The 15,597-nt window shown below is 38.6% G+C and overlaps 1 protein-coding gene across 1 annotated transcript in view; it reads right to left on the bottom strand.

Moving 5' to 3' along the window:
- Positions 1-15,597, bottom strand: part of LOC149234058 (piezo-type mechanosensitive ion channel component) — a 360,941-nt gene that overhangs the window by 318,306 nt on the left and 27,038 nt on the right. Inside the window, exon 2 of the mRNA XM_089368143.1 lies at positions 5,792-5,876. Coding sequence (XP_089224269.1) covers positions 5,792-5,876 — 85 coding nt within the window. The remainder of the gene's footprint in view (positions 1-5,791; positions 5,877-15,597) is intronic.

Here is a 15,597-nt window from a genome sequence, read left to right as displayed (position 1 = left end):
TAGGGACAAACCCTCTCCACTCTTGAGAGGGAAACCCTTTGTAAGTTTTCTGTTATTGAAGCTTCTTATTTGAACAACTTCCAAACCCTAGACCCTTGGCTAAGATCTCTTGCAAGCATGAGTCTAATCCTTCCTCTTTCTACACTGTCACTTCCGGCACTTCTTCTAGCACTTTGTCTTCCAGCACTTTGTCCTCTAGGTTAGGAAACCCTAGAATATTAGGGCTTCTTCTACTTCGCTATAAGGAGGATCTTCTTGCTGATCTTGGGGACCTTGTATACCTTTTCCTACATCCAAATGATGTCCCTCTATATATTGCCTTTAGACCATTGTCAATTTGCAATTGTACCTCGCATGTGTGATTGTTTCTAGCCCTAGAAACAGTCCCTTTCTTTCTCAGCTTCCTTCGTTTGTGAGTGTTTCTCCTTTGCTCTAGAGGGAGGTCTTATAGACCTTAAATTCCACCCCAACCAATGATTATACTTGACCTGAAGTATGACTGTGGTTAGGGCTGTAGAGTGGCCTTCTTACTTCGCACGTGTGGTTGTGTTAGCTTCAGAAAAGTCTTCCTTCACTTCGTTTGTGAGGCTCTCTTCAACACAAAGTGCAGGGTCTTTATAGGCCTAATAACTAGCCCAAACAATGATAAACTTGAGACTGATATATGGTGGTCGTTGTGACTGCAAAGATGGCTCAATTCTTCGCACAAGTAACTAGTTTTCACCTTAGAGACAGTGCTTTGACTGCGGCTACAACTTCTTGATTCGCTACCCTAACATACCCTTTTTCTCCTCTTTTCTTTGTCTTACTTCGTCCTCCTTTCTTGCAGATTACAGAGATGAGTTAGTGTAGTCAAATGAGGAGTAGACAACCTCTATTTATAGAGGTTTGTCCCTCCTCCTTGAAGCCGACATCATTGTCCCTAAAGCCGACTTGCAGTTTGTGCCAAAATTCAACTTTTCTTCATTATTTTTGTTGCTTGTAGTCTTTGTTGTTGCTAGGAGAGGATTTGACTTGCCTTGGAGGTGTTCCCATGACCTTGTATGACATCATACATGGTGTAACATGCCCTCAAAGGGTCTCATCATAATTACATTTTGACTGACTCCCTAGAAGCACTTCAAAATGTGCTTGACCTATTTTCAATGAGCAAGAAACTCATGGACAAATAATATCAAAATAAATTCTCTTTTCTTGAATAAGTACAAATATCAAAATTACATATATGAAGAATGAACCTAGTTACATCTTCTCCAACACTCCCTCTTAACTAGGGAGGTATTCATACAACATTACAAGGTGTTTGGAAACTTTCAATCTTGAAGAATTCACATAAGAGAAACCGGATTAGCAATCCATCTGTTATAGCATCATATCCATCAACATTGTCATAGTGTAAGGCCTTGACTAATAGCTCCATCTCTTCACGAGACCATGAGCCACAATGTTGGCAAGACTAATGATTTATACACACCTTCATCATTGCTCTCAAGGTACATACCCATCCGGGTGTTCTCAAGTATGACCTTCAGGGACTATTCTTATCTTGGGTTCCCAACCTTCAAAGAATATCGATCCTCTTGCCTACTCTTTTCTTGGATGCCCTACACATCCTCAAAGAGTATCGGATGCCAAATGATTACCTAATCCTCCCATTCTTTCTTCCCAAGTGAAGACAAGAATGTTGTGTCTATCTTGTGTTCACATTTCCATTCATGGCCTTCATCTAGACATACAACTCCAAGGCCCATGAAAAAGAAAACACAATTGTCACTCCTTTGTAATTAGGGGTGATTCAAAACTCCCTCTTGATCAAGGACCTGCCGAAGCTCCCTCTTAACTGGGGACTATTTCCTTCATCAACAGTTTCTTCTTCGTGGGTCCTTCAGCTGCATGATCTCCTTCCTTTCTTGATGTCATGAATTTTTCGATCGAACTTCTTCTCGATAAGGCACCATCCATCCATCACTTTCCTTCTTGGTTAGTCATGTCATTGCTTCGTGGAAAGTGACTATCAAGTTCTTCTAGTCATCTTGGCTACTCCTTTGTCGTCTTGTCCATGCTTCAGAATGCTCTCCTCACGAATGCTCCATCATACTTGCTAGGTTATATGCTTTGACCTGGTAGCCCATCATGACTTCATCCTGATATTGCTTCAACAATGTTTTTCCTTTTGTTTGATGGCTTCTTCATCACAACATCTTCATAGAGTAGAATCAGTTATCTGCACCTCTTATATCTCTAAGGTCTTCATAGGTGTCAAGGGTCCTTTCTTCCTTCATCAGAGTTATCCTGCCTACTTTCGAGAGATATCTTTCAAGGCATTTTGTCAGATAGTGATTCTCGGTGATCATGGTGTTCTTCACATGCTTAATCTCTTTCTTCATTTTCTTCTTCTCAGATAGATCAGTCAACCACCTAATGCTTCTTGTGGAAGCATTCCTTCATCCCTTGCTTTCTAGACTTGTCAGGATTTCTTCTTGCTGCTTAGTGAGCAATCGTATGCTTCTTATGTGAGCATGTACTTTTGTTGACCTTTATTGCATTGCGGTACATGCCTTCGAGCATGTTCTTGGTGAAAGAGATCCTTTCATGCTTGATCATGTTATAGAACTATACCCATAACTCAATAATATACAAATGATGACATGACTTAAACTTTGATGTATACATACCTCATCTTGATCCTCCTTGATCATTCTTTGGTGTAGCCCTTCTTGCTTCATCTTAGCCTGCCTGCATATCATCCCTTTTTTTGAATCCCATGAGTGGGATTCCTAATGAGACATCTGCCTCGGTTCACGAATCTTCCCTTGAAGATTCCATCATAGGATTTTTAAAGATCCTCGCCTTGCAAATGTTTCCTACCTTTGATGATTTAGGTCTTCTAAGACTCTTATCATGAGGTCCTATTCTAGGTATGCTCCTTCTACATGAATATCTTTGAGCTATATTCTAGAAGATATTACTACTTATGCATTTTTTTTCTTCTCATAAATGCTACATCTACATGAGTGTCTAGAACTCCTTGTACATCATGTTGCTAGATTCTAGAGGGTAATTCTAGCCATGCAATTTAATTTATTCCTACATGTTCCTATTCTACTCAAAACTTTGAAAGAACTATAGAAGGAAAGAGTTTGACCTAGTCATAGTAGAGATCCGAAGGATCTTCCTTCTTTTGCTTCTTTCCTTCCTCTTCCACCTCTTGAGTTATATGAGCTTCTTCTCTCTTTCTCATGTTGTTGTTGTCCTTCTTAAGCTTGGGACAATTACTTTTGTAGTTTCCATACTCTTGGCATCCAAAACATTGGATCTTGGACATGTCTTTGTTGTTTGTTCTTCGTGGACCAACCTTGCCAAATTTACCCTTTCTTTTGGCCATGGTAGCAAATGATTGCTCCTTTCATCCCACATCTTCTTTCACCTTAAGTCTAGTCTCCTCTGTTTTGCATAGGGGCCATATATCACTGAGAGTGGTTGCTTCCTTCTTGGCATAAATGCTTGATGTGAAGTTTCCCCACTCATCAGGTAAAGCATTGAGTACAACAGTTGCCATCTCTCTGACAAACATGACTTCCCCAAGCTCTTGAAGTTGATCTCTCATCTCAGATATTTTCATGAAGTAGGGAGCTATTCCTTCCTTTGTTATCTTCATCTTGTATAATTCATTCCTCAGAGATAATACTTCTTCGGTGGTGGATACCGTGAATAGCTCTACTAGCTTATCATAAATTTCTTTTGATGTCTCAAACTTGGAGACATAGGGAATGAGAGAGTCCTTGATTGATTCTATCATAATCCTTTGAGCTCTTGTCTCATCCTTATTGTACTTGGCTAAGGCTTGAGTATGTTCCTTAGCAAGGACAGTGATGTTCCCCTTGGCATATTCTAGGAGCTCATTCTCCTTGAGAAGTAGATCAGTCTTCTTCTTCCATGCAAGAAAGTTATTGGTGCCTACCAACTTATTGCTTTCCTTGCAAAAAGACATTGATGTATATTCAGAAGGGGACATGCACTTATTTGATAGATTTTGAGATTTGATAGATTTGCTTCCTCCTTGAAAGCTTGATGGCTTGTCTTCCCTGGATCTTGATTTCCTTCAAGTTGTCTTCTCCAAGTGGATTTGCTCGGTGATGAGTTGTGCTTGAAGACTTGTAGCTTGATGTAGATATGCTCTTCTTTGTAGGTGCCTTTATATAAGGCTCTCCTTCTAGCTTTGTAGCCCTCCTTGATGAATGATGGATTGTAGACCCTTCTTGTCCTTGAAGTGGTTGAGACTTCTAGGCTTGATGCTTCAACTTTGTAGATGCATCTTTGAAGTATTTTAAAGATTTCATGTGCTTATACGACATTTGGTCGTTACATTCCACCCTCAAATATTTTAGCCATGGTGTCTAAGTATGAGGGACCATGCACTAAAATATTTTTTACATAGGATTTTACAATAATTCAACCCTCAAAGCAGGAATACTCGTTCATTATAGACCCTCAAATAACTTACCCAATTCTGCAACACAATATAATCTAGTAGACCAAGTGACTTGTAATAAAATAATTTAGCCAGTTAACTTAAATTATTCCCAAATTGTTTTTACAGAAAACTCGATTAGAACACTAGGACTCACCTAAGACTTTTACGATAAATTCCACTCTAGCTTTGGCATGAGGTTGGAGGAAAAAACTCTGTCGATTATCCGTGTTTAGAAACACAAATAATCAGTGAAACGAAAAACCTCATAGGATGAAATTCGTCGCCAAAATAATAGGCTTACCAAGGTTGTTACATAAATACATGGTCTTACTAGCATCATTTACATTACAAATTTGCCAAATGGTTTTATAATGACTCAAAAAGTTGTTGGTCGATGATCCTAATCTTTGAAAAAAATTGGCACAACTGCTTCCTTGGAACTTTGACAAAATGTGTGCAACACATACCTTTCACCAGAATCCTTTAGTTGTCTTAGCAAGTCTTTTTCTTTCATTTCTGCTTCCTGTACTTGGAGTTTCAATAGAGCAACTTCTTCTTTGAGTGTGTGATTTTCCTTCTCTGTGTTCTTCCATTCTTTGTTACTTTCTTCAAGTTCTCTTCTGAGTGGTTCTCCAACCTTTTTGGCTTCTTCCAATTGCACTTTAAAGCTGATGATGATCTCCTTTGATTCTTCATTCTTCTTATTGAGACTTCTGGCATGTTCTTTTACATCTTTCAGTTCAGCTTCTGGCATGTAGATACAGTGCAAAATCCAAGAAACAATGCTGTAGCAAACTCTTACAACTTGTGCCAAGAGAAAAAGAGCACCCACTACTTCTACCATAACAAGTATTTTGATAATCATTAGTTTGAAGTTTAAAAAAAAAACATATTGTCTCATCATTTTGAGCTGCTCTAGGTACTGCCTATAAATTCTAGAATTTAGTCCCCTTTAAATGTCAAAATCTGGATACTAAATTTAAATTCAGCTAATAAATTATGAATTTATTTCAAGTATAAACATCATATCCTCAAATAAAATATTTGTTTTAATGTTACATGGCACTTTAAAAACAAACTCAAAAGATGCAGAAATGGTGTAACTACAAGTTGAGGAATCATCGTATTGCTTCGACAAAAAACACAACCAATCAAGGAGACAGTTATTAGTAATATTTCAATACATAGATCACTTGCATTCTCTTCTATTGTCTTTAAGAAAAGATACCATTTTAGATTATTTTCTTAGTAATATATGAAATACTTTCACAAATAAAAAAAATCGAACACAATGATAGAGAACACTCAGAAACTTACGGGAAAACCATATGTGAAGAAATTGATGACAATATGCTGGAAAATGACACCCTTTGCCACCTCCTCACTCCACACAGGAATGGATCTGTTAGATGTACAAAATAGGTCATTAGGTGAATAAAAGATACATAGCCTACTTCACTAGAGGAACAAGCAAGAATTCAAAACCTAAATGGCCCTAATCATGTCTTTTACAAAGCACAAAAAATGAAAAGTTAAAGAAGAAATGATATATATGTCCATGATTAGCCAAAAAAGTGTTCAAGATATGTTTGTTTCAAAGCATAGAATCAAAAGAAATTCATTGGTAATGCTGGAAAGATTAGTGTAATCTGCACAGGTGGTTATGGCCCACTCATATAGTAACAACATTATGTGCTTGTAATTATGGCTAAGGCCATATTTTATTCAATTTATTATATACAAGACATAAAATCTCGACATGCTTCCATTGACTCATTTGTAATCAAATGTTATATTTTATTCAATTTATTATATACAAGACATAAAATCTCAACATGCTTCCATTGACTCATTTGTAATCAAATGTTGGGTCTATCTATTCCAATCGATTTCAAGTAATCAGTGATTGGGTTGTCTTACCTTAGAGCTGGTGCTCTGATTTTAATAAATTAGAGGACTCATTTGTAATCAAATGTTGGGTCTATCTATTCCAATCGATTTCAAGAAATCAGTGCTCGGTTTGTCTTAGCTTAGAGCTGGTGCTCTGATTTTAATAACTTAAATTAGAGGAGTGCCTCACTCTATTTCACTTTCTGCATTTTTCTTTTCCTAGGAGCCATCTTTCTGTGTTCCCCTTATGCAATGACACTATTGTACTCAACAGTCCCACTGACCTATTTTTGTGGTGGTCATTTGTTAAAACTTCAACTTAATAAAATTATATTATCTTATTTAATACTAGTTTTGTCATTAAGATGACATAATGAAACTTGAAATGTAGACTCAATAAACCTCTTGGTGTGTGTGCACTTGTTATGTGGGCTGATAACCCCTCTTGGAGAACACCTATTCAAAGTCGTCAAACCAAGCAACAGACCACACTTCACCATAGTGATAGATGAACTAGCTCTAGACAAATCCAAAGCAGGGCATCTCCCACATGTCTAAATACCCCCCAAATTTAGCTGAGCTAAGGTTCTATCCAAAGTTTCTTTCCTCTGATCTCAGACGACAGGAGAGTAGTATTTCATCACTCCTACATACACCCCTCCCATGATTCTTCAGCCAAATTCCCAGACAATGTCCCATGACAACAAGCCAATACCTCTGTCCCCACTTTCCCTTGGTCATCAGGATCAAGAGACCTTAACATTACCTCCATCCCTCTTCCTCTCTATTTGTCAACACAAATATTTACAGAATTCCATGCTTGAACTCTCCCATTGTATCTCTACACTTATACCATTGTTTTATCTTTTGATTAGACATAGCAATTCATTTAGCTAGATATTTATTTATGCTGCAATCTTCTTTCTATTGCTTTCAACATTATCTAAGTGTTGCATTAGCACCCTACATCATATTCACACAAGATGTATCTTTATCTTTTAGTCCCATTCACCTACTTTTCTGGTCGTTTGTTGGACCTTAATAAAACTATCTTATCTTGCTTTTATCACTCATTGGTTATCTTCCTGGGCCACTATATGAAGTGTGATAAACCTAACAAAACTTATATTTTTCTCCATAATCCTAATGTTCGCTCAGAGTAACTGATGAATCTAGCATTCAGTTGCATTATTTTTTTTAAATTTGTTATACATGATTGAAATCTGAGATATTTAATAGGAAATTAATCTGGTTTGAATGTTTGGCTGAATATCATAAACACAGAAATTTCTAACTGATGGCATAATCATTCTTCAGAGATCTCCAGCAAATAGATAATTTCAAGATCTTTTATCATAAAACTCTTGCAAGAGTGTGATTCCAGTAATAATTTTCAAATGTTACCAGATCTTAAGATTATTAGTATCGCCTCTCTTTCAGGGTTCAGAGTTGTTATTTACCACTTGTTACATGACAAAATGGGTAACCCCATAGGAGGAATTTTTTCTCCTATATTTGGCAGCCAGTTGTTCATCCAAACAGCCAGCAGCCCTTGTCAGCCACCATTAGACGATGATACGTCATGTGCCTACGCCATTTGCATCAGTCATGTGCCTCTCACCATCTGGCATTAACACTTGGATGAACATGGGTTGCTATTCAAAAGGTACTTTGATCATTTTGCAATCAGGCTATGTCACAAGGTTCGTCGTACTTCAACCTTGAGGTTCAAATTTTGGCGACCTTAAAAACATTTTGAGGTTTGACGAACCTCATAGCCATTGACCAGGTCCATAGATCAAAACTCATGACCTCAGGTCACAACTCAAGCTGATAATCTATCTTAGCGTGGAAGGTGTTTTGTCTTCTCCCATAACATCTTCCCTCTCCTGCTGATGTCTGACATCTATATTATATTAAAACCTATCACTGTCCATCAAGCTATTGCGCATACTTTGATTCATCTGCTAACTTTGTAGCTGAATCATCTTGCATTTGCACTGCTGCCAACTTTGCACTGTGTTGCAACTGATGTCACGTTGTTGTTGATGCTACAACTACTGCAACTAAGAACTAAATCCCAACAATTGCCTCTGCAACTGTGCACTGAGTTTCTGATTGCAACTAGCTCTGCTTTGTCTACTGAGAAACTGTCTATGCCTTGTTGCACTCAAATTGTCAAAGTTCCAAAGAAGCAGAAGTACCAACTTTTTTCAACAAGAATCAGATCACATATCAGCAGTCCATGTGTCATGTTCATCCCATTCTGCAAGCTATATATTGTAAATGATCTTAGTAAAACCATGAGTCTACGTAACAACCTAAGTAAGCCTATAAGTTGACAATGAATTCCATTCTAGGAGGTTTTTTAACCTCACTGATTACTTGTGTTTTTCGACACGACTAATCAAAAGAGTTTTTTCCTTCTAGCTTAAACCCCCAAATAATTTATTGCCGAATTATCAGGTGAGTCCTAGTGTTTTAATCGAGTTTGATGTAAAAGTGGTTTGGAAATAATTTAAGTTAATTGGCTTAATTATTTTATTACAAATCACTTGATTTAGCAAATCATATTGAGTCGCAGATGGGTTGTGTCTTGAGGGTCTAAGATAAATGTGTATTCCCTCTTTGAGCCTTGTAAATGAAAAATAATATGTATTAGAGGGTTGGAAAAATAATTAATCCCCTCATAGGTAAATTAATTAATTTTTTTGGCAAAATAAAATTAAATCATAAGCTAGTAAATTAGTTAATTAGTGTCAAATTAAATTGTCTTAGAAAAATAAATTCTCCAAATGGAAAAATTTGTGGGTCTTAAAAGAGCCAATTTTTAAAGGTCCTCCACCAAGGGAATATTGTCTTTTTCAAGAAATTTTTAATCCTTGGACCTTGGTGGTTAAGTCAATGTCAAATAATTAATTTTGAGCTAATTAAAATGTAATAAAATGATAAATTCGAAAATCCCTCAAAGATACGAAATCAAGGTCCAAAATTAAAAGATCTTGAAATGTTTATCAACGGCCAAGATTATTTTGACAAAGATCAAATAAACTAGCCATTATTTTTCCATTTGGAGGATTTATCTATAAATTAGAGATAATTTGAGTCTCTAGTCATCTTGATCTCTGGTTAGAATTGTTGCTAAAGCATTTTGTAAACTATTGTCTCGCTGGGAACTATTTTTTCTATTATAATAAAAGACTTTGGGATGCAACTCGAGGTGGTTTTGTCGTTGATCTATGGTATGTATTGACTACAGGTTTCCTATGTGCTGCTTTATATTGTTATTTTGAGATAATACATAGTGTGTTCAGGTACTCAATGCTTGGTTTCCGAGTTCACATATTGTGGGCAAGGGTAACTTTGCTTGTATCTCTAGTTTCTATATGGTGGATTGAATCTTCGATTGGGCTATAGTGAGCATTAATTTTTCTAAAGCGTTTTAGCCATTCTTTCAAGGAAAAAATATCATAACAACTATTTTCTGAAAATCCATTTGAAAACCCATGTATATTTTGTAAATAATTTTGTAAATTTAACTTCGTAAATTATTTTTCTAATTTGACTTGGAGTTTTAGTTTTATCTCTGTATATATTGGGGTTTGGGTGTTTCTATTTTCATTTTTGGAAGTTAGATCGAGAAACCAAGTCGGAGAAGAGTTCGATCTAGGCCCTTGAGGGTAATATCTAGTGTCTTGGGAATTTCTGCAGGTTCCCCATGAAAAAATTTTGGAAAAATCAGAGGAGCTGAAGCATAAACATTTTGAGCAAGGGTTTCAACCTTTTTGGGCCTTTTAGGCCCGGATTTTCCTTCCTAGGCCTCAGCATCAAGATTCCTCCCATTAGCATTTTGGTTTAGGGCCTTGTTTAGGCCTTGTTGTGGGGTTTTGAGGCCTCGGCCTCCTCTCTTCCCTTTGCCGCAAGCCCTAGAGGCATTGCGGCCTCATCTTTGGCCCTTGTCCTCCACCATGAGGCCTCCTCGGCCTCCTCTTTGGCCCTTTGTCCTCCACCGTGAGGCCTCCTTGGCCCTTCTTTCCCTCTCGGCCCTCCATCCCCTCTTGGCCCTCCTTCCAGCCTCTTCTCCATTCCCTCAGCTTCCCTTCCTCCTCTCTCCTGTAGCCCCCCTCCTTGGCCCTCCTCCCTCTCTTCCCCTAAGTCGTAGCCCTCTAAGGGCTTGCAGGCTCTCCTTTTTGGCCTTTAGGCCCTTATTCTCCATCCTTGTGCCCCAACCTATCATCGTAGCTCATTTATCCCTGCAAGTTTGCTTCCCTTAGCCTTGTTCTCCAATTATTGGCCTCTTTTGACCCAAAATTGACCTGAAACCCTAAGTTGAAGTTTTAAAGCTAAATACTTGGTCATTTTGGAGGATTCAGGTCTCAGAATTCATATTTTGCAAGCGGAAAAGTGATCCTAAAGTTTCAATGATTTTCAACAGTGAGATCTTTAAGGCCTTCGGCCTAGAGTTTGACCTCTAAACCCTTGTTTTTTGTAGTTTATTACAGCAAGCAAATTACTAATAATTAGGCCCCAAGATCACAAACTAAATGGTCAAAGTCATTTAAAATTGCAAAATCTTTATTTTCACAAATCTTGACCTCCTGGGTATTTGAGTTTTAGCATAGATCTAACATTTAAGCTTGCCAGATTTTTCTGCATAACTGAAATTTTCTGCAGTTCTGAAATCTCTGAATCAAATATTTAATAAGGAACAAAACCTGAAATTTTCAATTTCCGGAAATGTTTTCTATTTTTTGAAATATTGGCCATGTATTTTTGGCTTGATTAGTTTGTTGATCTGTGGTTAACTCATTGTTGTAATAAACATGTCAGTTCTGAAAATTGTTGATTCAAACTCTCTAAAAGCCCTAAAATTGAAATTTTCAATTTCTAGCGTATTTTGCTATTTTTCGACATATAAGCCATCTCTTTTTGGCAATTTTATCTTGTTGATCTGTCTTTACTTACTACTGTAAATCAAAAATCAGATCTGAATTTCTACTGAATACATCATCTTAAAGTAATCTAAACAAGCTAAATTACATTTGTTGGTTATTAGAATTTCAGTGTTTTATTTGTTGGGCAAGTTTCACCATTTGAAGTGGTTTATGCATTGTGGTTACAACATTCTTAAGATCTGATTTTTCTAAAGTAGTATTGCTGGTATAAATTGTCATAAATCTGTGATCAACAACTTGATTTACTATTTTAGCATTTGGCATCTTGGGTTACTTGGTATCTTGTGGAATATTGTTGAGATTTACACTTGTATCTCTAATCATTTTATCTTGTCTAAAGATTGTCAAGTAGTCTTAAATGATTTTAATTAAGTACTTAAACAACTTAAGAAAATCTTAGCTCAAGATACATCTCTCTCTTAATCTCTTGCATAAGCATACTAGATCTAGATGTGTATTAATAATTTACCTCCTAGCATAAGCTCAGTTGATAGAGATATAGGACAACCCTTTTTATCTAGCTTGAGGGACCTCAGCAACTGTTTGGTGGTTAACACGGTGACCTTGTAGTTGTCAAAGCCACAATCTCTATAGCACAAGAGGCATCGGGTGATAGAATCCTAATAGAAGGTATCGTTAATCAGATCTGTAACCCACCATTTTGTGGATAATATCCCTAGGGAAAAAATTTCTCAAAGATGGTCCTTAGGCGGCAGTCAACAACCCCTTGTAGCGACTAACTAGTGCATTGTGCCATTTCTCCGCCACCTGAGGCATCCATGTGGTCCCTCGCCCATCTGCCATGATCGTATGTTTGAAAGTGGGCCTCCCAAACCTAAAGGTATGCCTTGTAATTTGGAAATTGAGTAGTGTAGTTTGCTTATCATGGACACTTCTGAGCATGGATTAATGGGGGAATTTGGCGGAAAGAATAGGCTAGGTTTGTGCTCCTGCCCTCTAGACCCTTTTTAGGTATTAACCTTGATTCTAGTCCCATGGGATATGTTTTACTAACCATTTTGGCTCTAGGGATGGTATTTCATGGGAAACCCCGATTTTGGTTGTGTCATCCCCCTCCCTTATCAACTTATGTTACCCTCTTTCCATTCATTATTACCCTATTTGTCTTTTCTCCCACCAAGGTACACATTCCTCCACTAGGTCCACATAGGGTTAGCTTGCCCCTTCTCCTTGCCCACACCTTGGGTCTATGAAAATTTATGAATCTACACATCATATATCCTACTGCAATCACTGGTTTATCATCTCCTACTTGTTATTACATTCAATAAGTTATTTAATTTATAAATAGTGATGAAAAAGACTACTGCAGACTACACTAACATACAAATCATAAACTGAGACAAATTTGAGAAAAACACACAAGGAACACCGTTATTTTTGGACAAGACGTCCCCGGAAAAACACAATGCAGGGAAACTGGTGCAACAGATAGAGAGTTTGTATTATTAAGCAAGCAGAATCTGAGTACAACAGGTTGCCTCTCACACCGACTAACCTTTCAAAGAAATCTCGGCAGCAAGAAATACATACGAGGGTTTAGCTCGTTCTCCAAGTCACAACTAATCCACTGAGTGGCCTGACTCTGGCAAACACTATGAAAGCCCAGTGCAATCACTGCTTGGGCCAGCATCTTGCCTCTAGGAGACTGTGTCACCCTTCTGCTAGATCGATTTGCTGGAGTAAGACTATTGTTCAACCCTCCCTGGCTCAAAACCTCGCTTCTCTAGCAAAATCTCAAACTTCTGACAAATATCCTGCACTGCCACTACAACAAACCCTCTTGGCCTGCGTCAGCACTACGTGAACCCCTGCCTGGGTTGTGTAGGCCTCCACGCTGCCTCTCGAATGCTATTGCTACCTCTCTGTCCAGTACTCTTTGGCTCAGAACTCCTTTCCGACCCAAATCTCAACTTCTGCCCCTCTCACTGTAACTTAGATCACTAGTTCGATTTTCTCAGCAAACCACACCCCAGAAAAATCGAACTGATTTGATCACTTGGTGTATCTACAACTGACCCTCAAGCCTCCTCTTATACTTTTCCTGTTGATGAATCAACGACCAATATTAAGTCCCTAATCAACGGCCAAGATTAAAACAAACTTGATCCTCGCCTCTTAGAAGCTTCTCACCCATATTTTTATTAATACCCATTAATATTTTTATTTTCCTAAGTTTAGACTTAGGAAGCCCATTAAAAATATTAATTATTTTAACAACTCATCATCCAAGTGGAATTTCTCCAAATGATTTCTGGGACTTCGAGATCTCACGCATTCTAGCCCCTACACAAAATTTCGAAAGTAGAGCACATCTAATGCTACCCCAAAATCAACACTCCCTCTTAGTGAGGAATGTGCTCTAGCAATATTTCCAATAGAAGCATCACATTGATCCATGACATCGTCCTTTGTGTTGTTGATGCTTGGTCTGCTGCCCTTCATCACTGCACTGTTGCACCCTGTACTACTACTCATGACACTGCCACTGCCACTGCTACATCTGAACTACAGCTCCCTCTCAAAATGTTGCATCATGCTGCCCATAGCACTACCACTACTAACTGTTGCACTGCAACTCAGTTGCTAAGAAGTAAGCAACTGAACAGCCACCCAAAAGATGACATACTGGTCAGTCTTGATACCTCATGATGCTAAAGCTACCTCAGTTGTTAATCTGTGTTGACCCTCTGCTGCTACTGCGTTGTTGCAATCTGCTAAGTGCCTCCCGCACTGCTGCAACCTCCACTACGCTGCTTCAGACTCTGGTACCCTAGCTCTGCCACTATTGCTCCATCATCCCTCGCAGCAATTGACTCTCGTCATTCAACTACTGTTATTAAGGGCTCTCGTAGCCATATGTGATCCAAGAGTTTGGGCACCTGAAGGATCCTGCCCCAGTGTAGTCCTCCCAACTACAGCTCAATATCACCCCACCTCTTCTCCAGAGGTGCATGAGCACTCATGGTACAATCCTCATCATCATCCTCCTTGTCAGCTTTCACTGGAGCAGCCTTCGAGCCAGACTTCTCTTCCTTCCCCTTCTTCCGAGGGCACTGAGTGGGGAAATGTCCCAATTCCCCACACCTAAAGCATCTGACTTTGGTTATGTCTTTCTTTTTCCTCTTCTGTTGCCCTGGCTGTCCTGTTGATGCGAGAGTTGCATCCTGTTGGAATTTCTAAGTTTAACTGTTAGAAATCCTTCATGTACTTTCTGATTTATTTATGCCTACTTGTTTTGTTTAATTAACAAGTTATTTACCATGGAAATACTGAAAATAAATACTAGTACATGCTCAACACATTACAGATCATCAACCGAAGGAAAAAAAAGCACACAAGTGACATCGTTGTTTTTGGACTAATGTCCTCAGAAAAACCCAATGCGGGAAAACTGGTGCAACTCTCTGAGGGTTTTATTATTAAGCAGTTTTAGAAAACAATCTGGGTGCCAAACCGGCTCACCCAACAGAGAATGATATCGGCAGTAGTACCTCTCAATCGGAGACAAATATTTCGGCTAAAACCATGGATGAACAATCCCACAGCTCTCAGCTCCAATCTTCCCCACGAAATCTCCAGCATCTGCCTCTAGGGACTGCGTCAGCCTCTCTAGCCCAGCGTCACCCCTACTCGCCCTGCGTCAGCCTCTAAAGGCACTTCGTCAGCCTCTAGAGCCTCTAAATCACCCATGTTGGCTATCTCTGGCACTGCGCAGCTCCTGGCTACCTCTACGTGGGCCCTGAGTGGCTCTGGGTGTCCTCTAGCTGATGCTCCCGGCACCCTCTCTGCCTCTCTGCTCCTATATTCGCTGCCCCTCAGCTGCAACTCTAATCACTCCTTTGATTTCTTCAGCAATCCCTGCGCCAAAAAATCGAATTCTTGATCAACTCGGTGTGTTCTCCAAGTGACCCTCAAGCCTCCTCTTATACTTTTCTCATTGACAATTCAACGACCGAGATTAAGTCCCTAATCAACGGCTAATATTAAGTATGGCTTGATCCATGACTTTTGGACCCTTCTAGCACAGTTTTATATTAATTCACAATAATATTTTATTTTTCCTAATTTTAGACTTAGGGACTCATTAAAAATATTAATTATTTTAAAATCTCCCAAACTGTTTAGAATCTGCCCAAACCAATTTCTGGGTATTGGTGATTTCATGTGCATTAGCCTTCACCAATTTGTGGATAGAGCACATCTGATGCTACCCCATAACCAAACACATCCTCCTCTTCTTCCTTCTTGACTCCG

This window comes from Pinus tabuliformis, chromosome 8 (genome assembly GCF_031772625.1).
Source record: "Pinus tabuliformis cultivar Carrire ecotype Pingquan chromosome 8, CPIR1, whole genome shotgun sequence".
NCBI classification, from domain to species: domain Eukaryota; kingdom Viridiplantae; phylum Streptophyta; class Pinopsida; order Pinales; family Pinaceae; genus Pinus; species Pinus tabuliformis.
Note: the sequence above shows the minus strand (reverse complement) of the source record. Positions and strands in the feature narration are given on the sequence as shown.